The sequence below is a fragment of the Columba livia genome, chromosome 8 (assembly GCF_036013475.1).
Source record: "Columba livia isolate bColLiv1 breed racing homer chromosome 8, bColLiv1.pat.W.v2, whole genome shotgun sequence".
NCBI lineage: Eukaryota > Metazoa > Chordata > Aves > Columbiformes > Columbidae > Columba > Columba livia.
Window position 1 is genome coordinate 16,000,741 of NC_088609.1, and position 24,538 is coordinate 16,025,278.

Sequence of the window (24,538 nt, forward strand, 5' to 3'; positions counted from 1 at the left end):
GATTATTATTCTTTATTCTGGGTGTCACATTTTGTGAAAAACATGCAACTCTATTCTATGTGTAGACACATGAAGTCGTAAGCTGTGGTTTAAAGGTGTAATCTTGGGTGGTGTGTTTTCCAAGACTGGCCTTCACCAAGCCACTCTCTATGCACTGAACACTTACCAGCCCCATTTTAATCCCCTAAAATGAGACAGTTCCTTGTCCCTAAAGGAGTCCTTCGGCCAAGGCTGGTGCACTGTTGCTGGAATAAGGAAAATTTTCTTAGTGACCCTCTCTTGTATGGTAACTCCTAAATAAAAGTCCTCCATAGTGATCAGTTCTGCCGGCATTTCAGAGAATGGTCTTTTACAAATAGTTTTGATAAGGAGGTAAACAACAGGTGAATGGCAAGGTGTTATTTCAGTCTTTATGATGACTCTTAATACTCCTCTGATCACCATCATGGATGACTAATTCTCCTGCTCTCTATTTTCATTATCTTTGCTACAAGCTGCAAGACCTCTATTTGTCTTTCTTCTTAGGGAAACTGCATACTGCAGCCAGTAGCTTTAATCGTTTAATCCTCAAGTGTCCAGTTGATGCCTCCACCCACTGATTACCTCCTTTTGCAGCAAATGATCCTATTCCCTTTACAATGAATGTCCAATGCTGGATCAGGCTGTTGTCTCTGGAAATGTGCTTCATGCGCTTGGTAACAAATAAACAATAAATTTTAACCTGAACGTCCTCTGGGCTAATCATTATACTTTGAATCTTCATCATCATGACTTGAATTCCTGGGTAACTCACCACTGTTTGAGACTTCCCAAGGTCTACTGACCTCTTTCTACGCTGAAATAATGCAAAGAGTGCGCCAATAGTGTCTCACATCCTAGATTATTTTTTTCTAATGTGCTCCTATAAATACGGGGCACTTCATGTGTTGTTATGACAAGGAAATTCTTTGACTGAAAAGTTTGCAAATTCCAAAGTAGTATTTGTTTTATAAACAAAGGTGCTGTTTTCCTTATGCCAGCCTCTTTCTGCTTTTGCTTGTCCAGCAGTCTGTTCTGAAAGGCATGAAGCAGCTGTTGGCCCCGAATCAAAACTTGCAGCACAGGGAGGGTTATGTAAAAGTCCTTTGTGTGAGAGATGTACATGGCAGCAAATGGTGAAATTGGAGCACAGATTTTTTTTTGAGGGGAGATGGCTATTCATGGCAATGTTTTATTTTTTACTTTTGCATAGAACCAGAAGATATATTCTTTTTTTTGTATTATTAGAAATCTTTGGAGGAGATTCTGCAACTCTCCTAGTCCATCTATTTCTGTGCTTCACTGTTCTTACCATATAACACTTCCCAAATATTTGTTTGACATCCTTTCCTATCCACAGACACTCATTTCTCCCCTTTCACAGGTGGTTTCTTTTGAACTCATCAGCCCAAATTGATCTTAGCTTTTCCTTTCAGGTAATATTTTACAGAGCCCTGGACGTCATTTTCAGTGGTTTCCTCTGAACACTCTCCAAATGTGCCATGAATTTCTGTTAGTGTGATAACCAGAACTGGATGCACAATCCTTGTACTGATTTCATAATAGCAAGAGATTGTTGACTAATACTCTGTTTATATTGCACTGTGGACACAGTTCCTTTTCTGCTGAACTGCTCCTTAAGTGGCTATTCTCATGCCGTATGTTTATAATGGATTTATTCCCGCCCAAGTCAAACATTTCCTGTTCACAATTAATTTAATCTAGATTTTTAAACTGTTTCTCCAGTTAATTGTGAATTCTAATTCTGTCATCTAACATAATCATGTCCCCTTCCAGATTCTTCTTATCTGTAAATGTAATAGGCACAGGCTCTAATCCACTATCCTGAGCCTTAAGGCATTAATATGCACATTAAAAATACAGCCCGGATGAGAGTCCCCGTGATAGAGGTTCCCAGTTTGACAGTGAGCCATTGACAGCTTTTCTGTGGAAATGAGCATCAACCAGTAACTGTGGGGAGAGCACGCTTCAATTCATGAAAACGTCACTTGATATTGTGTCAAAAAGCTTTACTGAAGTCTGGACTCTGTGGCAATGAACGTTAATACCTTACTCGTAAGATCTGAATCCCTGCTCTAAAAGGAGATTGGGTTGATTTGACATGATTAGTTGTCAGCCTGTTGTGAACTATAAAACAAAAGTAACTCCAAATGTGTTGAAGTTCTGGTAGTGTATCATTACTTTCTGACTCGTAGTTCCAAATCAGCTTCTTGATTGAGGAAGGCAGGGAGAGAACCTAACACAGGTTTTGAACGTTTGGGATTGTTAGAGCTCTGTAAATATCTGGGGAGCAGCCTGGGCATTCAGCAGAAATGTTTTAGCTCATGGTCTGTACTATACAATGTCTGTAACCACAAAGAAGAATCTAAGTAGGCAATTGTTTAAACTAATCCAGAGTTAAATACTTCTGAATCGAGTTGAGCTAGGTTATATCTTTCTTCTGCATGGGTATGAAGTGAGAGAGGTTGTGTGTGCAGGGAAAGCTGGATCGGAACCATTGCGCAGAGCAGTTGAAGGCTGCTAACAAAAGCAGAGTAGCTGAAAGGGCAGCTTGTGGGTGGCTCAGCAAAGGCGACGGCAGTACAAAGTCAGGAGATGCTGAAAGCATGGAAGAGAGTGGCAAAGTCACCCTCTGTGAGGGAAAAGGACAGCTTCCAAGCTACCCGGGAAATGTTCTTTTTCTGCTGCTTGCTTTGTTGTAAATACACAAAAGTAATGTGTTGTCATTTACTTGTGGTTCCTTCCAGTAAGAAAACCTCACTGTGTGAAGCCATCATGTGGTTTCAGCAGTGCTCTGAAGACACGCAAAGACACACTATGTACAGCTGAGAGTGTGTTAGCTAAATTATATGTACAGCATCAAACTGCAATGAAGAGAGAATATCAAGAATCAGTTGTAAAGATTTAGGAAAAAACAGGGGGGGTTAGGACAACTGCGATGTGCTGAGTGTTGGTGCGTTAAAGAAAAAACCTTACTTGGACATGAGTAGATAAAAAAATAATTCATTTTCAGGTGGTGGTTGTTTTTATGAACTTGCATCTGTAAATGAAAGATATAAAAGCAACTTTTAAATGGTTGGTTTCTCACTGCAGCCTTGGGCTTATTTCTTAGCATACAGAGCATTGCTTTGCTGCTCCTTGGACTTTTACCCTTTCATCAGTCACCTTCCAGTTTGTTTCCTCTCAGTCATTTTTAATAGAATGCCTTTTTGATTACAGAAAATTGGTTGATACACTGGTCTAATGAAAATGCTAGACAAATGCTCCTTCTTGGAACTGACATCAGGAATGTTATACAAGACATTCTTAAATATGCTGGCAGCTGCCCTGAATGTAATGAAATCATGGAAATTAGAAGTATTGCACTCTGTGTGGCCAGCTCAGGACTGTTCTCAGTATGTTACCACTTTTGCTGTGAATTCCAAAGGAATCACTTTTCCTGATTTTTTCTTGGGACATTCTTCAACATGCTTGTAATTCCCACAATCAGGAAAGTTATCCTGATCTTCTGAGGTACTTTTTTTTTTTTTTTTAATTGCACACAATTCCTCATGGCTACATCCCTTTGTACCACACTAAATCATTCCTCTTCCAGCAGCGAGTTTACAGTCTTCAGCAGGCCGATAACATTTCTGGTGGAAGTGCATGTGTAGGATGAAATCCTATTCCTACTGAAGCCAGCAGTAAAATTCCCACAAACTTAAGTGGTTCGGATTTCACATGTAGTTTTTTAGTCTTCTCTTGTATGACACTTTAGTTAATCCTTAATGCATTCTTAGTACAGTAGGGATCTAAATGCAGAAAAGCAGAAGAGTAGCAATGATGCATAGTCTGTGTTTCACCAGCACCTTTCCATGTAAGGAGGTTAAAGGAGTTTGTGAAAGACAGGTGGGACCTGCTGCAGAGCACAAGGGATAGATATTATTTTAATTCTTCTAAAGTGCAGAAAAAGTAGAAGGGAAAGGCCTTATCTCTGTGGCAATGTGTATGTCTGTATGAATGGAAGGACTCTCCTGGCCTCCATGTTACCTTCTCTTCATCCGTGTTTTTATTCACCTGTTGCTTCTCTGTAGCTCTTCAGTGTATTTTCATCAGATATTCTGATTTTGAATTTTCCAAGACGAATCTAATTTTCTTTCCTTGGTTTTTAGTGTTCGAGATTCTTCCGTAGTTTCTTTGTTGGAGGCTTACAAAAGTTCCTGAAGTAATTGTAGTTGTGTTAATTTGAAGTAATAATATTAATTAATTAATAGCAGTATTAAGCAAGAGTCAACAGAATGAAAACTTCTCCCAGATTCATATGCTGTTGCTTAACACTTGCTATTGGAAGTAGCAAATTCTGGCTCGAGGATGATGAGCACTGAAAGGGACCGGGGCTGCGTTGGCTACTGGGAAGGAAGGCACGGAAACCTGTTTCCAGCTGCTTTGTTCTCCTTTTCTGTTCAGCATGAACGTTTGCTGTTCAAGAGTGGCCAGAGAGATGTCAGGGTTTTCTTACATGTTCTAGTTTGGGTTTATTCATTGCAACAGACTTGCAAAAAAAGCCTTTCTAGAATGCAGGGTGGCAGGGACTTGGGCTGAGGGCTGGCTTGTACTGGAGGAAGAGTCACAGGGATGCTCACTGAGCAAACCAGCCGTTTTGAAAGGATGACGTGGAGATGGCACAGGGCAGCTACATCACTTTTGTCTTGTGATGCTCAGATTTACCAGATGCTGCTGTTGGAGCAACACAAAGGTGGCTTACAAAAGAAAGCCCGATAACACTTGTAGGCGTAGTGTATGGTGTAGACATGTGTTAGAAACAGATTTCCATGTGCATGATGTGATGCAAACAAGATTGTTTCTGGCATGAAAAGCCTTCAGTTGAGACATCAAATTATTAAGAATACTATGGCCAGAAGCTTTCGTAATAAATTACTGTAAACACATGAAAGATTGATTATTTTTTTTTTTTAATTTTAGAGAAAATAAATCAACAGTATAAATTCAACTCTATTACAGTTTCAAACAGGAGACGGACTCCTGAAGTATTATCCACTTTCTGCAAATATCACCTATGAACCTGTATATAAAAGGTTAAATGTTTGCAGACAGTCTTTGCCTTACATTCAGACACAAATTACTATTTTGACTTTACGTTCTCTTGATGAGGATAATGATAAACATCTGTCACTTTGCTGCTTAGCCAGCTAAGAATCTTATTGCAATCTGTAATTTAAACAGTGAAGGGAAAAAAAAAAATACATGGACAAACTGTACTTCATATAGATAGCGAAGAAGAAAAGAAAGAGAATAGAAGTCAATGCAGGAGAACTGAGCATTTTCGGTCTGCAGTTACTTGGCTAAAATCTGTGGATATATGATAGATGTATGATTTTTCCATTTATTTGGTATTTCACATGGAAAATTACCGTTAGTTTCTTTTCAGACATGGAGACTGAGGAAAATACTTCATTGGCATGCTGTGACTTGTTGGCATATGCAGTTTATTAGCAAAATGATTAAGGTTTATAGGGTAGTGTGTCTACGGGTGTGTCTACTATTTTCATCAGGAGCTCTTTCAGTGTCCTCCCCAGTTTCAACATTTTTAGGAATCACTGCTAATTATTTTAAAGTCCACAGATCAGCTCGTTTTCCAGTAATTCATCTGTATTTAAAAACAATTTGAACTTTTGAAACTTCTTGTACAAACAGTTTTGTTTCTAAATGGTGCATTGGATCATATTTCTTAACAAAACTATAATTTAACAAATCACAGCCACTTCTATTTCATTTAGACTTGACTGATCAAGCCATAGTTTACAAGGAGTGGTCTACCTGCTAATGCTGCATGAGCAGAAACAGACCCTGTGTTAGGAGATGAAACTGGGAATCTCTTTGTGGCCCAGCAAGGATGGGTTGCATGCAGGGAGAAGCCCTTTGGTGTCACGTTTGCATATCTAGCTCTAATGGTCTTTTGCTAATGGCTAAGCTAACAATTGCAACTGCTCAGGGAATCTGTAAAGCACTAGTGGTGTGTAAATTTTAGCTAAATGCTATTTTGTAAATGGAGTTGTGCTGACAGGGGTCTGGCTGGTATATAACTAGTTCTCGTTATTGAGTTATTCAGTTTTTGCAGGTGATTTTTGTTTCTCCATGTTATGCCTCTTAGGTACCAACAGAACAGGTTTATATTTTATAGTTCTTGCTAATAGGGCTTTGGTGGTCATTTTCAGGGAGTATTCATATGTCAGAGTTTGGGGAAAGGATGTAGTTCTTTGTACTTTCCAGGTTGAAATTCCATTCTTTTGGCATCTTTGAGCTTCAGAAAGCAGTCTGATTTTTACCAAAAAGATGCTTTTTATTTTTTTTTTTATTTTTTTTTTAAGATTTTCTTATATTTATACAGACCAGACCAAAGCAAAGTACATACCTTTTAGCTTTCAGTTTAAGTTCCTGGTATTTTCTTTAATTAGGTCAGCTGTTTACATACAGAGAAGGGTTTTTTTCTGTCTAATGAAAAAGAGACCTCTAATACATAATCCAGTCTATGTTATGCTGAGCCGTGAGCACTGGAACCAATGATGCTTTTGCTGTTATCCTTCATAAATCCTTTGTTTATATAGGTGCTATTCACATCTAACAAGTCTTAGGCTGAAGTGCGGAATTCGTCACAACTGAGTCAGTCTTAAATAACACGGAGGTTTTTTACCCATAGGAGGGTAAATTTCAAAATCCATACCTATGGTGCTGCTGTCTTGCATGCGTCAACCTGGCTGAATCTGAATGGTAAAAGATTTGATAATAAGTATTGCAGTAAGTGACCTGAGATAATTTCTTGGGTTTTCATTTACCATCACACGTCTTTGTCTAAAAACTTGCTTTAATACAAAATTACAATTTTGTGTGGAAATATATAATGTACTTTGTGAAAAAGGCCTTGCATCTCATATTGCATTAACCTCTAAAAGTCCAGATTTCATGACATTAAACACTAATGTTAAACAGCCCAGCACTTCATATTTTATCCACCAGACATTCTTTGTATGAGTTACATTGCTGGATTACTTCAGTGTAAGTCCAGGTTTTTTCACCAATATATTTCCAATTTACTGCAGTCTGAAAGACATTTTTTTTTTCTTCCATGTAGACTGAAAATGATGAGAATGGCCAAGCAGACAACTTTTCAATGGACCCCCAGCTGGAGAGGCAGGTGGAGACAATTCGAAATCTTGTGGACTCCTACATGTCTATTATCAACAAATGTATCCGAGACTTGATACCAAAAACAATCATGCATCTTATGATCAATAATGTAAGTAACAACCAGGTTTCTAAATTATTTTAATACATCTGTAAAATCTCTTATGCTCCTACAAACACACCTCTTGAATATAGCAGCAACAACAGCATATACTAAAGAGAAGAACACATTCCTGTAAATGTGATGCTCTTAGACAAAATATTCCAATCTTTTGTAGTAGTATTAAGGTCCGCAGCCTTCTGAAAGGCTGGCATACTGCCTTGAGTGTTCACTCCAAATGCTAAATTAATTTACATCTTAATCAAAGCACAAGTTCCTATTTAAAGAAAAATCAAGGATATTTTGTAATTTTTTCTGTCTTGCTTTTGGTACAACAGGAAAAGGGAGTTGGAAGCTCCATCTAGGCAGCCTGTGAGAGCAGCAGAGTAGAGCTGTGCTTCCTTGATTTTCAGTCTGTAGCCCTTTGTCATGGTTTCTTGAAGCAGTTCTTATTTTATTTGAATTTCTTTATACCTTCAAGTTACCATTTTCAAGGAATAAATCTAGAAGCCTTGGACACTGTTGTTTAGATAAGCAGATGTGGTTGGCTGATTTATTGTGTGTGTCTTTCTTAGATGTGAAGATTATTTGGTTAAATAAATGGCTTTGAGATATCAGTGTTTTTCCACCACACTAGTATCTCAGCCTCTGCTTTCTGGCAGAGTTTGGAATGGACCTTGTTGAAAATTAAGCTGAGTATTAGTGCCACTGCTGCCATATATATTAATAACAGAGAACACAGTTCTGTTAGTTACAGGTAGAACCTTTTCTGTGAGGTCATCCATTGCTTTTTAAAATACAATATGCTATAAGGCAAATCTGTTTAGAAAGCACCATTTACTTTTGACACAGAGCCACCTCTAGCCTTAGTCTGATGGATTTCATTAGTCCTGTGGAATTTGTGTTGCACTTAAGAGTTAAGTGCTTGGACAGGAAATTTAAATGAGATTTCCTGGTATAATATAAGCAGAATTTTTGCATGAGGTGAGAGATATTCCATTAACTTCTTTAGGTTTAGGGGTGTCAGGCTCCAAATAATGCTCTAATAATGGGTGAGTTTTTACAAAAGAGCACGGGAACAATGGAACTGCCTTTTTTTTCTCTTCTGAAATCAGCCATGCTCTCGAATTTATAGGGTGAGCATGTTCCCTCTGCTCTTTCCAGATCACAGCTAGCAACTTGCTCCTTCAACTTAGCACAACTTCAGTGCCTTTTGAAAGGGCTGGATTTTAGGTCTCATTTCATAAACTGCAGAGTTTGGTGTGTGGTTCCTTTTGAAAGCTTATATTACGTTTTCTGCCACTCACTTCCTCATATGGAATAGTTTAAGGGTCTCTGAATTGGGTACTTTACTCAAAAGTAGAATACTTCTAGATTTTGTACTTTCAGTCTCATCGGCTGTTGGTAAAGTCTGCCATGCTGGCTGACCATGGCACACAGAAACATCATACTTACAATATCGTCTACCTTTCAATTGACCTCATAGTCCATAGCAATGTTTGGGCTTGTTAAAATGAGCTAAGACCCACACCTCAGTGCTAGAATTTAAATTTGTGGCAAAGAATCAAAACATTTTAAAGGACTGTGAAGAGTGAGACTAGAAACATTAATACACTTGTTTCTGTGAAGCATAGGCAGTAAAATAGTGTATTAAAAACAATAGATAAAAACATAAATTTTTAAAAATCTATTCAAAAGAGAAAGAAATGCTTGAGTTAAAACCGCTGAGCTGTGTCAAGAGGTCGTGTAACAATCTGGAAAGCAGTGGAGCTGTGATGGAAAGTGTGCCCTGTTAAGTAGCGTGTGTGTTCCTTGGAGTCTTCAGAAGTCCAACCCATCCATCAGGAGTTAAGAGAAAACACCCATCCTCCCCCTTGGTGAGCATGTTCTGTACTTTCTGCTGCCCCATCGTGTTGCCTCCAAAACTCTGGAAACAAACTGATCCCAAGGAGTTTGTTTCCATGACAATTGTAACCTCTCAAGTCCTCTTAGAACTTCCTTTCTGCTTTGTGGACCTGTAAATGAACACTTGTAATTCAAGGGAAGTATCAGATTCAAACTCAGTGTACAGAAAATAATTAGATGCTGTCCCTAAGCATATTTGAGGCCTAAGCCTAGATTGTTGCATTCCAAATGCATCCCTTATTTTTCCCTTAGGGTGGAGGTTGATTACCTTAAAAGAAAATGCATTTACCACACAGAACTGCATTGAGTTACCATTAGCAAATCAAACATGCACAAACAAAACACACATTTCAGAATTTGTGTTTCATGGTGCCTAGGTATTGCCGATTATACAAGAGGGGTGGTCTTACACTGGAGAGTGTACACTCCATAAGCAGTGCTGATATTAATCTCAGCTGAGTAGAAAAACTCCTAAGTGCTTGTTAATACAAAACTTAAGGAATGGATTGTGTTTGTGTTTGAGGCAGTGATGTCTGTTGTAGTCTGAATGAAGTTGTGAGCCCACCTTACTTCGCTTTGGAGTGACAGGGCAGGCTTTGTGGCACTGACCTTTTGGACGTTTGCTATGGTTTGGCTTTGACCACAGGTCTGATGTCTGTGAAGGAAGATGTTTTAAACCATTCCTGTGAGTCTGTTTTTTAGAAGGAGCAAAGGCATGAGTAAGTGTCACTTTTCCTTTCTTTTCCAAGCTGGAGAAAGTGGCTATTGTGGAAGATCTTCCTCTGTCTAGTACAGTGCAGAAGGAAGGAACTTGATCCAGGAACTGTCCTTACCACAGCAGTCTTCCCCTTCCAGAGGAGTTGAGGGAGATACTTGAGTCTCCTGCTAGTGGCAGACAGGGATCTCTCATTATAATTGTCACAGGCTGATTTTTCAAACAGATATTTGCGGTTTAACAATGCTTTTACAATCAGCTCTGTCCTTAATCTAATTTTAGGACTTCTTCTTCCTCTTTTTTTGAAGTGATGCCATTAAAATGCTCATTTCATCGAGCAGAATGTGATGCTGTTTAACTATGATATCTGTTTTTAATGTGGAGCTTTTGGCAATCGCGAGGAAAGTAGTGTACTCTGGCTCTTGATCAGTACCATCTACTGGAAAACAGCATGAGACTCATGGAAAATTTTTGCAGGCTTTGCTAAGAATTTGTGCCTCTCCTGTCATACGTGAATGGGAAATGACAGCCAAGCCCAGGCAATATAGTTTGTTCCTCTGTAAATTCTGTCCTGGCCTTCTTTTAATTGCTGGGTGACCATGAAGGGTCCTGCGTCCGTGCAGTTCAGCTGCTCTCACTGACCCTGTCTGAGTACAAACTTTGCCTTAGTCTAGCTGTCAGGACTTAATATAGCTGAACTAGCACAAACCCAGGAGCAAACTGAGCTCAGGTTTATTTAATCAGAATTGTTAGCATCTCCAGCTCAAACAAAAACATTAATAGAGCAAAAAGCCAGATGAGAAATAGATCAGAAAAGCAAAGTAAGTCTCAAATGAAAGGATTTAATAGGTCAGCAGTTGGTCTCTTTACCACAGTCTTATTTAATCAGAGTACCTTTAGCTTTTTATCTTTCCTAATGTGGTCCAGGTTTCTATAACCAGGGCAGGCGTAGCAGGAAGTCAATATAGTGAATTAGATTACTTGGAGACTTCTCCCTTCAGTTTGAAAGTGTGTGGATGGGATATTTAGAATTGGACAAAGTTGTTGGAGATGAAAGATGCCGTCTACAGTAGAGTAAATTGTTGCTAAGAAAATAATTGACAGAGATCCCATAAAGCCTGAAAATTCTCATTCCTGGGGGAATTCAATATCTGATGGTGTTGCTAATGGCTGCCATTTAAACCTCAGCCCTTTAGAACTGGATCAGATGGCAGCTGACTCCTGGGAGCTGTTGGGAAGCCTGTTTGAAATGAATTGTAACCATAGGTGTCACCTTAGAGACACAGACCACTGTTAACTCCAACTATGTCCAGTGTTTCAAAGACAGACACAAAAAAAGGCCACAGTGCATTGTGAAGTGACTGCACAAAACCATCTCATCCTCACATGTGAATCGTTGTCTCAGAATGTGGCTTCATAATTGCATTAAGCCCATCAGTGTGCAGGCTGCTGCTAGGAGGTCCAGTCCATCCTTTTTCCAGATGCTCTGCCCAGCTGCACGTGCCAGCCCCTCCTTGGGCCACAGCTTGACCTCAGGCTGCTGCACCATCTGCTCAATCCGAGTTCAGCATTTTTTAGTCCCTGATCTGACCAGTAGAACTGATGTAAGGTAGAAGGAGAAACAGAATAAATTGAGATAAGTCTGTTTCCTGGTTCTATGGATCTCACACTGTATTTGGTATTTGTTCAGTATTGTATTCTCATTTTTTTTTTATTACTTTGGGTTTTTTTCTTTTTTTTCCTATTTTTTTTTTGTTGTTGTTGTTGTGATGAAATAGGTAAAAGAATTTATCAATGCAGAGCTCCTGGCTCACTTGTATTCTTCTGAGGACCAAAACACTCTAATGGAGGAGTCGGCTGAACAGGCACAGAGGCGAGATGAAATGCTCCGCATGTACCAAGCTCTAAAGGAAGCCCTGGCAATCATTGGAGATATTAGCACTAGCACTGTCTCAACCCCTGCACCCCCTCCTGTGGATGACTCTTGGCTTCAGCAGGCCCGCAGGTAAGGATCCCTATATCTGTTTTGCAATGAAACTGAGGACAGGCAGACATTGTCAGCATCAGCAGCCCCCTCCCTATGTGTCTCTTTGGGAAGATGCTCCTCCAGGTCTTTGACATTTGTGAGGGAAATCTGAATGTTTTCCCACATATAAATATTTTATGGACATGTACATGAACACCAGAGCGGATATTTGCCTTGTAGAAGACTATCCAGTGGAATTATAGCTTGTCCAGTGCTTCAGATAGCAGCCACATGGCCTCTTCTTGCAAGCTGTTATAATAATGCAGCATCTCACACTCAATGTCATAGGAAATCCACTTAACAGAACATTTCTAGAACTCCGTTAAAATCTGTTACATTTACTTCTTTGCTTGTATGTTTATTTCTGGCTATTGTAAGGCATGCTGTCTGTGGGAAAGGTGATTTAAATATATGTGATGCTCTCACACTGACAGCAGAGGAAAATGCCAAGAAAATGCAATTATCATAGGCATAACAAAGGGTTTAATTTCTGTTTAAAAATTAAAAAATAATAAAAGCAAACCAAAAGACCAAGCCCCACCTTACTGAGCTTCTTAAATCTCTTGATATTTCACTAGATCACCTCCTCCAAGTCCCTCAACTCAGAGGAGGCCCACATTAAACAATCCCCCAACCAGACCTTTATCTGGCCGAGGACCAGCTCCTGCAATCCCATCTCCAGGCCCCCAGTCAGGGGCTCCCCCGGTCCCGTTCCGTCCAGGACCACTGCCTCCGTTTCCGAGTACTGGTGAAGCCCTTGGAGGACCTCCCCAGGTTCCCTCTCGGCCGAGCCGGGCTCCTCCCAGCGTCCCAAGGTAAGACGTTTAATCTTCCTAGTGGTGGGCATGGTTCTCTCCCTCTAGCATAACAGACAGATTCTGCACTGTGTCAGAAAGTTGAGCACCAGTGCTGAATAAGTCTTGTAACAAAGCAAAATTGGGCATTCCCTGCAGAGAGTCAAAAGGCATTTTGAGGAACCAATTCTTAGCACAAGTATGACTTTTTGAAATGATAGAAAGTTTTTTTCATTAAAGAAAACAAAAAAAAATCCAATCAGTCAATTTGAAGACACTGGATGATTTTACATTAAGAACTCCTGTTCTGGTTGTGTTGTACCCACGTAGGAGTTCACAGAGAGGTCATCTACCCCTCCACCTAAAGAGGGGCAGGGGTACGACTCCCTCCGCACTTCTGCCATTCTGAGTCCTCACCAGAGGAAGTAACGGCTCTTCTGGGAGAGAACAAGAACAATCCTCATAGAACCAGTGGAACAAACTGATAGGAGTCTGATTTTTATTCCACAAGGCAAGTAATTAACAGCCAGTTGAAAACAGTCCACAGTTGTCTAACAGCGTAGGTCATGTGGTAGAAAACAATTTGTTAAGGAACAGTATTTTCATGACTCTGTCATTTCTTTTCCTTCCCAGGCCTTTTTATTTATCAGTACTACTTAAGGTAGCTGTGCATATTTTATAATTTTTTGTGGCATAAACTGCTTTTTTTCTGTATGACTAAAATGTCCTTAATATTTTCACAATGACATAATACACGTGATCACTCACGTGTGAGTGATCCAAAGCCTATGAATCCAAGGGCTTTGGTAACTTCCTAAATTATGTGAGAGACATAAGTAGATTAAGCAATGTTGGAACAAAGGGGTTTCTCCATTTTTAATAAATAAACTGTTATATTAAAATTAGTCCCAGTTTACCAGAATATGCCAGTTAAATAGATTCAAAAACTGTCCAAACTTTCAGTTCTAGAAATGGTAACTGAGAAGAGAACCTTTGAAGAAAATCTTTTTTTTACATAGGTGAGATCTGTTGTAGTTGTGAGTAACTTAAATTTGAGGCTCAGTTTCTAACATAATCACTCTTTATAATGTGAAGAATAAATAAATGAGGTATATAAAAATACTTCATTCCTTTGGTATATTTGCTATGGAAAGGGTGCTGTTGCATCAGTGCCCATCCATGAAATGCACTTGTTGGATATCCCATCGTCCACAGTAGGACGCCTGGGGAGAAACGTGCAGTTTCCTTTCTGGGTACTGGACTTTGCGCTGGGAGGGCAGGGTCGGAGCAGCATCCCCTGGCTGGGAGAGCCTGGAGCTGAGCTGGAGGGCACCAGCCCCAGTGTTTCCCCTGTGCCAGCAGAGGATAAATCACACACTAGATAAAGAAATGAGGTCCGGTGTTTTGTCAGTTGTACTGCTGGAGAGAACCATAGCTCCCTGGCGTCTCTCACCTCCCCTTGCACATGAGCATGTCTCTCTGTCCTGCCTGGCTGTGATTGTGCATGACCATTGCTTTCCTGAGGTGCCTTGCCAAGAGCACGTCTGATGATAATCTTTTTGACGCTGAAGTGATAGGTGGGATGGAAACCAGAGAGGAATTTTCTAACACACACAAGACACTGGGGTAAGCAGCCTGCGAATAGCTCAATTTGTGGCTGCCAGTGGTGGCATGCAAAGCGGTGGCTGATAAAAGAGGTCAGTGTTTTTAAAATGCTGTAGCTGGATACATAATTGAATGTAGGACTGCTTGACATTTTTGTGGAAAAATATCTGCACTACACATCTTCTGGACTGGATCCTAGATGTCTTTTTTAGAGATGTGAAAGCCTCAGACATAAAAAAATCTCAACTGCTAAAGAATGAAGGAAGGGTTTGCTGTTTTGCTTAAACTTCAGGTTTCTCCTGCTGACTAAACTCCAAGAGAGGAAATCCCAGGGCAGGGCCTGCAGGGGAGATCACCTGAGGGGGACAGTGTGGCCGGCTCCTGTGCCTATTAAACCTTTCTTTTGAGCTACGGAATTTCTGCTACACTTGGTCTGGTTTTAATAACGGCCTTCGCAGGATCATAGGAAGTTGACTCAGAAAATGGGTCTGAGATATTAAAAGGGAAAAAATAGTTTTGAGGAAGAGTTCTTGTGGAAATCTGAGCTTTCTCTGTGACTTATTTTTGAACTGGGGCTCTGTGCTCTGACTGCTCAACCACCATTCTCTGCAACTATTCCTTGAAGTGTCAGGCTCTCTCATATCTAGGGAAGTAGTTTAGCTTCCTGAGAAAAAAAGTTGTATTTTTAAAGTTCATCTGGCTTTCCAAAGGAGATTTTTGTTCAGCCCCCATCACTGTCACTGAAGAAATACAAGCTTTCTATTTTCTCCTTTCTTAAGATAAAAATGATCATTTTCAGGTGTAAGATTTGAGTTGTCCTTTTCCAATAAGCAGCTGAGCACACATTTCATTTGGAGACCTCGCCACCTTATAGCAAGATACAAGCCCTGACTTTAAAACAATCCTTTTTTTCCCCCCCTTGATTTTATCAGCGTTTAACCAAAAGAATTGTACAGAAAATGTGAACTCTCGTCATTTTCTCACTGTTCCTCGCTTACTGTACAGGGAAAGGAAAAAGGTTAGGGGAGCAGAAAATAATTTTCTTCCTTGCTTCACTCTGATTCTAAAGCTGTTTTGGGTTATGTGCGCTGAATATTTCTGTAAGGAAACAGAAACTATTTGCATGATACATGCCTCTTTTAATTAATCCCACTTGAGGTGGGTGGATCTCTCCCAGCAAAGCCTGTGAGTAAAGGCCCCCGGCTTTAAGGGCTTGATGCCAAAGCATATATGATTTGTGAAATATTCCCTGCTGCCAGAATTTAGATTATTCCCCCTCTCTCTTAAAAGGCTGCATTAGTATTTTGAAAGAAAATGCAGCTGTGAGCTCGCTTTGGTAAGATGGCTTTAAGCAGGCACTTCAGCTTACCACAATGTGTGTTTGCCTGCCTGTTTAGAAAGCCTGATCTTGACCAATTTTAGTTCTACTGTGGACGCTTTGATTTATTGGTTTTTAAATGCCTTGAATGGGCCACAAGGAAAACAATTGAATTGGAAATCTTTTTCTCCTGGCAGCAGAGCCCATGGTGTTAGTGGGGGTGGGAGGGTGCTCCCCTTTTTCTCTCTGTGTCCTGCTCTGCAATGCTGCTCTGGATTGATGAAGGCTTTCCCAACAAAGCACTGGAGATCGTTACTCACTTTGCCATGAAAACATACATGAACCTGCATGATGTGGAACCCTGGCCCCTGGTTAAACAGAAGTCTTGAAGGGCTAGACTGTCCACTCAAGCAGGCAGGAACATAAATGGACTCAAGCACGGGTATCTCCCCCTCAGGCATGCTGGTGCTCAGTCCTTGGCGGCTGAGGACAGTCTTTACCTGTAAGACAAGCAGCAGGGAGAGAATTCACGTTGTGCTGTTCATGAACAGTCCCATGTTCTCCCTACCACCTCTTTCAGCTGTCTCCCTATGATTTATAATACTTCAACCCACAGCCAGCCAGCATGGAAGAGGTGAAGGCTGCTATGCAGCTACGTTTTGTTATGCCACTGAGGCTAATTACATGACCTGCTGTGTTTGTAATTAATCTACATTCTAAGCCATCATTACATATTTCTGCCAACCTGGCCCAAAAACGTACTTACACTTGACAATAATTACAGTTAGAAAATTCCAGACAAAGCCAGAAGCGCTGCAGAAAGCATCACTGCCTGATGTTTCCTGGTCCACAGGCTCTGTACTCAGCTCTTTGCCAAATATCAACCATGAAGTAAGTTTTCTGTGATGGATTTGTATGGATTAGAGTTCTTTGGAAAGATTTAATATCATGTCTCACCCTATGTACTGAATCATAAGGGTATCCCTTGAAAAAATTGCACGTGATCCTCTGATTAACATCTGTCATAGTGCACAGGTGTGTTAGACCAGAAGAGTTCTCCTGCCTTAGCCTGGGGATCTCCTCTCTTCTGAAAGTTTGACCTTGCAGCGTTAAAAGCTTACTACTATATTCTTAATGGAATATAAGTAATAATCAAATAGTCACCACATCAAAGTCTTCTAGGATGAGTCAGCGCCCACCTTAAAGCATTTGCATGCTCATTTGGATGATCTCTATCTGAATGACCAAGTAGAAGAGCACAACTCTGTCCAACAGTAGCATCCACTTGTCCTCTCTGAATGGATCTTCAGTGAAGGTTGTATTCAAAAAGTATAATCAGTAATTAGGAGTGTTTCGTGCAAGCAGAGAAGCAAGAGTGGTATCTGGAGATTTCAAAATCCTGCTGAATTTAAGGGGAAAAAGAAAGCCGAAGGAAAACTGATTTAGTTCTGCATTTCATGTCTGTGGTCAAAAGAATAGACATACATGGGTGATGCAAAGCCAGAGCCCATCGCAGGAGGGGACATTGCTCTTCTGTACTCAGTATCTTTCATGTTCTACCTGTCCAAGGACCACAAAATCACAGAACTTATGAGAATATCAGTTATTCTTTGTGTGATTTCTGCTCTGGGGAAAAACACACCTGTGTAATTTGTTACCAGTCTAATTTACGTTTCTTGTTGTAATGCACACCCAGTAATATGCTCTTTTTGCTGCTGGCTGCTTTGAGCAGGAGACTCCATTTCTTTTCCCTTACCTCTCAGAAAGGAGCACTGCTTTTTCCCCTTGTCCACTGGCTCCTTCATCACTATTTTGTTTAATCTTTTTTTCTGCCCTTCCCTTGCTGTCCCCTTCTTGACCATGCTTTTTTACTTCCTCTTTCACCTTCTACCTTCACTTGGTTTCCTGCCCAGTACATTTGTCTCCCTCATGTAGTCCCTCCTTTCCTTCTCACCATCTTGTCTTGGTTTCTTTCCAACTTATCCCTTCTCTGGCACCTTTGTAAATCTCTCTCCCACTCCTTGCATTTCTGTCTTAATTTATAAGTTTTTATTCCAGTTTTCAAACCATAAAATGCAATATTAGGCAATCTTTCTTAGCAGCAGGCTGGTGTCAGTGGCTCTGACAACCATTAGAAACACTAGCTACACCACTTAGAGTAGCCCTACTGCCATGTGCAAAACCAGTTGACGAATACTGGTCAGCTTGCAGCTTTGGTCCTAATAGAAGCAAGGAAAGAAATAGCATTCTGAAGGAGGATAAATATTGGAGGAATTGGCCAGAAAGCATGTCACAGCAGGTTTTAAAAACATGTAAAAAATCACAATACAACTTCAGTGGTTTCATTATAATTCTGCAATACCTCTCTCACAAGATGCTTGGAACAGCATTTGCACAGAACTGATTCTTCAGCTACATGAACTGTAATGCCGCAAGAGATACAGGAAGGTTTCTACTTCTGCTCCAGGAGCTTCACTGATTGCTGCCCCTGACAGCAGCAATCTTCTTTCTTCTAGATTAGCAGTAGGATTTTGTTCACCACCTTCCTTCATCTACCTCTTCTCCAGATGACTGTCCTGAAGATGAAGTAAAACAAAGTTGGTGGGATGTCAGACACTGCAGCCTGGGTCTGCAGGCACTGCCTTTCATCAGCATCTCCTTCCGTCGGCCAGAGGCAGGCTCTCCACTTTGTATTTTCAGTGCTCTAGGAATTTTCTGATGGGCTATCCGCTATGAACAAATGTATTTGAGGAGTCACTTGTTCTATGTGGAATTTAGTTTTGTTCTTATTTATTGAATATCAGATAGTTTTGATCATCTTTAGTATTGTTCCTGAGCTACTTGCTCCTGCCTTATTCAACAAAAACTGTTTTTAAAATGAGGTGAACTAGGAGAGATCCATTTGATTGAGACTTTCAAAGATACTTTCAAAGTTCAGTAACGTGGATTAGTGTAGACTGGTCCCATGTGAGGAGGAAGGATAAGTAAAAATGATGCAAGAGGGAGGAAGACAGAAAAAGAAGAAACCTGAAAAGAGTTTAAAGAAGTGACTCTGGGATAAAGATGATATTGTGAATGCATTCCTCAAACACAGCTGAAGCCTGCTTTGGGAGTATTAGCTGGTGAACTGAATGAATAAGTAATTTATTCTGTTAAGTATTTTAAGCAAAAGCTTTTTTTTTTCCTTCCTTAGCCTTTTCTCTCAAGATACTGTTAGTAGAAGGAAGTGGGGGCTTTTTTTCAGTGTGTCTCATCTTGAAAAAGGAAAGTAGAATCAAACAATAGCGAATGTTGTTTGCCAGAAATACAGGAACCTGAAGATGTATTTTGTCCCCAGTAATTATTTAATGTTTATAAATATTTTATATTATATATAATAGTATATAAATATTTTTTATAAATATAACTATTTTAATAGTTATCTAAATCTTTAATTTAATTTTTAAAAGCAGAGTATTTTGGTAACAGTTTCCATGAAGGCTCTGCAGGATTAGAGCAACAGTGTTAAGCAGGATATTTCTTGTCTTGTCTGAAGGAGTGGGCACAACAGCAGTGCATTTTTAACCTTCCCTGTGCTAGAAGAGAAAACGTATGATGTAAATAGAGAGAAAGCAGTGATGATTTGAACCTCCTGAACCTGCAGGCATCCTGAAAGGTTCTCCTTGCAACTCTCCTATCCCCTGCAAGGTGCATTGGATCATTAGTGAATGAGGGCACTGAATGGTCTCATTAACAACAGTGACACTGATAATCATGTTAGTTGTCATCATGGACAAGAAGAGGTGCAAATCCAGCTGGAAGTGACAACCAGGATGTTTGCTCCCTTTCTTGCACCGAGGTAAGTGAAAAAGAGAGACACAAAAAGGCAGAGGAAGGTTAAAGGTGAGCAGGAAGGAAGAACAGAGTGGGCAGATGTAGATGTGGTGTTCAAAGACAGGGTAGATGATTCACACTTATGCTGAACAGTGCACCTAACACAGAGCAGTGCAAAAGACTTCAGCTACTATGCAAAGATGGGATCTTCCTTCTGTTCATTATGTGGCCCTCCTGTCATCTTCTGCTGTGGCATCCCGTGTCATCTTCTGGTGTGGACACAGAAAGGTAGAGCAACATTCTGAATGTGTCACTCAACACTCCTAACTCTCTCTTCTTCCACGGGCAGTGTTGATAATCTTGACCATCCTGACCTAGGGTTTCTGAAGGGTTGGGACACTCCTCCACTAATGTGTTGCATGCTTGCTTACTTGACATGTTTCCTGCTGAAGGGCAAACAAGAACACACAGTTTGTTAAGAATAATAGTCTTTATTGCTTCATTTAATTAATTTTTTTGTTTATTCAAACTGAGTTTTCCACATGAGACGCTAATTCCCTGAAATGACCAATTAAAAGATGCAACACCCACATAAGAATACACACGTATTTGTATGTGTGTATGATAGACATGAATGTATGATGGTCATATAGAAAACATAGCTTGATTTGCAAATAATAAATTAATCTAGTGGAATATCATATTTTGGACCTCTCTGCCTCTGAAAGGAGTATCTTTATTAAGTTAAATCACACACAGTGGAACCTCACTAACCCTAATGCTTTGGAACAGTATTAGCATTTGAATTCATGGAGGTTTACATTGCCACAGTGTAGTGGTGGCTACTGGAAGGACACAGCCTTTCCATTCACTCTTACTCTTTTTTTTTCTTTCTCTTAAAAGAAGTAGGTGTCAGATAAAATGGCCTAAACTTTAACTTGCTTACACTTAACACAAAACTTCTTCCACGGACAGAGTATTGTGCAGATGGATCATTTGAAATAGTGAGGTTCAGCTCCACGCGTGGCTGTGCACGTATGTGGCAGTACAGCCACAGCACAGCCTCTGCGCCTTCGTGGAGCCTGACACGCGTGTGTTCAGCTGGAGAGCTGCTTCAGAACTGCCGTGTGTCCTCAAACACTGTGCTGTGCTCCTCACTGCTTCTGTGCCCGACTTGCCCTCTGCTAGCAGTCTTGTGGGTATGCTAGCTGGAGACATTTCATGTCTGGCAAAAGGACATTTTTCAGTGCAGAGACAAATCTGAGAAATTTTCACTCGGACCATCACAGTGGAGTAAAGGACCATCTCAGGCAGTTATTCTCTAACTACTTTTTCTTTTCATCACTGGGTGCTGTTTCTCATTTCTTCCATAATCATCATCTCTGCCTGATTCTTGTCCATGGTTCCTGCTTTACTCCTCTTAATGTAATCATCCTGTTACTGCTTTTCCTCTTTCTTATGACCTGTGTCACTAGTATCAAGTGCCTTTCCTGCTCTTAATTTTCCCCCTTCCACTCAAGATCCTTTCTCCTGAGTTGTTGTTTGGGGGACTCTGCAGCAGCCACGCCAGATCTGCAGTAGGCCAGAAGGAGTTTTAATATGCGTAGACGGTACAATCAGGCCTGCAAACCATGTCTTGCCTATATTCTTCAACCATGATGGCTATAGTAGTTTCACTTCTGGTTTGGATTTTCTTCCAGAAACAGAGGCTGATGGCAATTGAGAGGTACCATATACAGGCTGATAATTAGAGCTGGGAGAAGTAGAGGCTAGGCTGTGCGGCTCTTTCAGGATCTTACTGAAACAGAGAAACCGTATAAAAACAAAATGAGTCAAGGCATTATAACTGTCCCAAGAATTCGTTACTTAGCGTTTCTAATCACCCAAATGAGAAAGTATATTTATCCCTTACCTGAAGTAAGTCACTCTTTTATCCTCTGATTATATGCCTCACATCCAGATTTCTATTGTCACCTAAAATAAAATTTGCCTGCAGTCACACTTAAAGCCGCTTAGAGATTTTGTTTAAATATTTTCTCATTAAATTCTGTAAAGACAATGTCATGTATCAGGGTACTTCAAGAGGGCTGGATTATAAGGAAACCAAAATCATAGTAAAAGGGAGAAAATAATGGAATTTTGTTTACAATTGCAGATCTATAGGATGTATCGTAAAGTATAGTTATGTGCATGCCTTCTGCAACTGTTCTCTGGTGGTCACAGGCAAATAAGAATGTAAAATGTAAGTGGAAATGAAAGCCTTTTATTTAGAAGTATGTTTGCTGTGCTCCAAGAAGAGAAGCCATCTTCTTCGAGCGGGGCCTCCCATGGTAATTACAGCCATGCTTTACCGAAAGCGTATTTTGTGGACTCTGTGTGGGGAGCGATAGCACTTCTCAAAAGGCAAATGCCTAAAGAGCTGCCATATGTTTCTGATCGAATTTTAAGTCTAGACTTGCTTTATTTAGTTTCTTTTGCTCTGCATTTGCCTAGCTGAAGCTATTAGGAGTTCTTTTAAAACTGGAAAAATGGGGTGTGCTGCTTAGGTTAAAAATAAATGTAAAACTTGTCCCTTTTTAAAAAGTTTTTGCATCAGGGTAAGAGTTATCCTCCGTTCAAAACCCCAGTGAGCTCTTCAAAGGAGGAGTCTGTGCAGCAACATCAGGGAGTTATTAAATACATACTTAGTCCGCAATTTTCATTGGTAAATTCTTTGTGTCTGCTTAATGTGTGCTAGTTAGAAGAACTGATTCTTTCTGCAGACTCGTTTACTCAGCCCCGGGGACACATGATCCCCTGCCCCTTTAGCACTAGCTTTTACAAACACCCTTTCCATTTTTTTTAAATTAAAAAAAAAAATGTTTAAAACTCAAACCAAAACAAAAAAACAACAGCAACAACAAAAAAACAACCCACCACACAACAGACCAAGCAGCCTGTTAAAAGAGGCCAGGCAGCAGGACTCGGCCCCAGTCCTTGAAAACCCAGCTGAAATGTTGGAGACAATAACCAAATTGGAATTACCGCAGCAGTGACATTTTTATAAGAAGGAGCTTTCTATGAATGGAGAGCTGCTGTTTTGGGCCTGGGAACAGCTCGGCACCACGAACGCAGCCCCGGGCTGTCAGAGTCGGTCCGATAATGCAGGGAAAATGCAGTCCACGCCGTCTCTAGCGCTATCATCTTCTGGGCTCAGACTAAACATTTAATTGGGCTTAGTCACTTATTTACTCACTGACATGGCAGCTAGTGCAAGCAGGGATCTGGGGGAGGTTGTTTTTGTCTGGTTTTCCTCTGCTTCTGCCCACAGGCAGGTTGGAGCTCCCTCTGCTGCTCTCTGCTTCGGGTTACTGCCATCTGCTCCGCTTTTCTCCACAGTCAGAGAGTCTGGCAGAGCCCATTTATGTCACCTTTGCTCAGAAGGCCATCGTGCTGAAATCATGCAAGGCTTCCCTCACACCTGTGTTTTTCAGAGGTCTTTAGAGCAAAGAGGACAGTGGAACTACATTTGCAAGAAGCAGCAAATGCTGCTGGTTCTGGTATCTCAAGGTGGTGGTTTGGGTGCCTGGGTCCCTGCGCCCCTCCATCCAGGGGAGCACTTGCCCTCCCAGCCACCACCCAGGGTGTAAAGATGCCCTTTCTTCTGACTTTGTGGTTGAGATTCCTGTTAGGAGGGGAAAAAAAAGGATGAATTCTGCTCCCAGTGTCAAAATGGTCACTTGATGACTTGTCACCTTGACAGGGGTATCTAGTGACTGGCAACTCCTGGGCTTTTGTCCTTTCCCTGACTTTGACTTGAGTTTTGGCTCATGCCGGTTGATACCTGTGTGCCGGTGGCTAATGAAGGTGAGGTCTCGTCCCCGAGCTGAATCCCTGCCCTGTGCTTTGCTTGGGGATCCTCCTCCTGCATTGCCAGCACAGGAAAACAGTCTTTTCCCAAGCGCTGCCTTTTCCCAAACATCTGCCACTCCTCTGGAAGGCACCTCTGATTTCCAGGTGCAGGTCCCACTCCCCTGGTCACAGCGTGCTGGGTGAAGGAGCTGGAAGGAAGCCCCATGAAACAGCATGAGAGCGAGGCAGCACCAGCACGGGGGCAGAGGAGGGGTTCTGGAGCTGAGGAGAGGTCTGCCTGTTCCTCATGTATGTACCTGCCTGTACCTGTTGGGAAGATGCACAGAAGTGTCTGTATGCAGAGCATCCCAGATAAACACGAACGTCTCTCCCAGGAGGTATTCGTAGTGGGATTTGGTAGTGGAGCTTGGGCTGAGGGGTCCCCTCTCTGAGCAGAGCTGCCCGTCGGGCAGAGCTGCAGGGAGGACAAGGCTGGTGGGGCTCTGGAGTGGAAAGGAGAGCTTGCTGGGGGATTTCTCTGTTCAGCTCTGGACTGGGATTGAATGAAAACTCAAAATATAATGGTCAGAGTGCAGCTCTGGTTCAAGGAGGAAAAGAGGCTCTGGCCTGATTTTGGTTCAGGTTTGGTTAACTGAGTACATCCAGGAAATCCTCCCACTGTGCTCTCCAGTTTCTGATCCTGCTGGGCTAAACAGCAATTTGGCTAAATTACATTATTTGAATCTAGTGTGCTGCATTCAGCCTGGTATTAAAATGCATGTATCTTTTAAATTTGATATGAAGACAGCTGTATGCATTTTCCCTTGTTTATAAATTGTATACACATGATATGAAGTTTTCAGTAAGCACTAAACAATGCAATGTGAGGCATTTCAACAAAGGAATAATTTAATGCAACCCAGCAGAAATGCAGAGCTTTAGAAGTGGTTCTTTATGAAGCTACAAATTTTGGAAACGGGTCCAGAAGACCTACATTGGAGCAGCACAAAAAACAATAGTCAACACAGTAACATTTTTTCTGTAAGAAAAATACACCATGAATAAATTATATTTTGCCTATTTTTTCAGCTTGTTGACTTACTTGAATGCTTCAGTTGGCATCTTTTGTATTCATTGCATGTTAGGGATTAAGATTCTCATTTCTTCACCAAAAGAGAATATTGTCATACAAGACGGACTTCGAGCCAAC

At 40.9% G+C, this 24,538-nt stretch overlaps 1 protein-coding gene across 14 annotated transcripts in view; it reads left to right on the forward strand.

Annotated features, from left to right (window-relative positions):
• Positions 1-24,538, forward strand: part of DNM3 (dynamin 3) — a 178,725-nt gene that overhangs the window by 146,855 nt on the left and 7,332 nt on the right. For 7 of the 14 annotated variants that reach the window (XM_065072196.1, XM_065072198.1, XM_065072187.1 and 4 more), the window contains 3 exons: positions 7,169-7,333; positions 11,720-11,946; positions 12,546-12,782. In XM_065072196.1, coding sequence (XP_064928268.1) covers positions 7,169-7,333; positions 11,720-11,946; positions 12,546-12,782 — 629 coding nt within the window. Of the gene's footprint in view, positions 1-7,168; positions 7,334-11,719; positions 11,947-12,545; positions 12,783-13,091; positions 13,882-14,285; positions 14,605-23,493; positions 24,419-24,538 lie in introns of those variants that run through there. The other 7 variants (XM_065072185.1, XM_065072190.1, XM_065072193.1 and 4 more) reach the window with 4 other exon arrangements.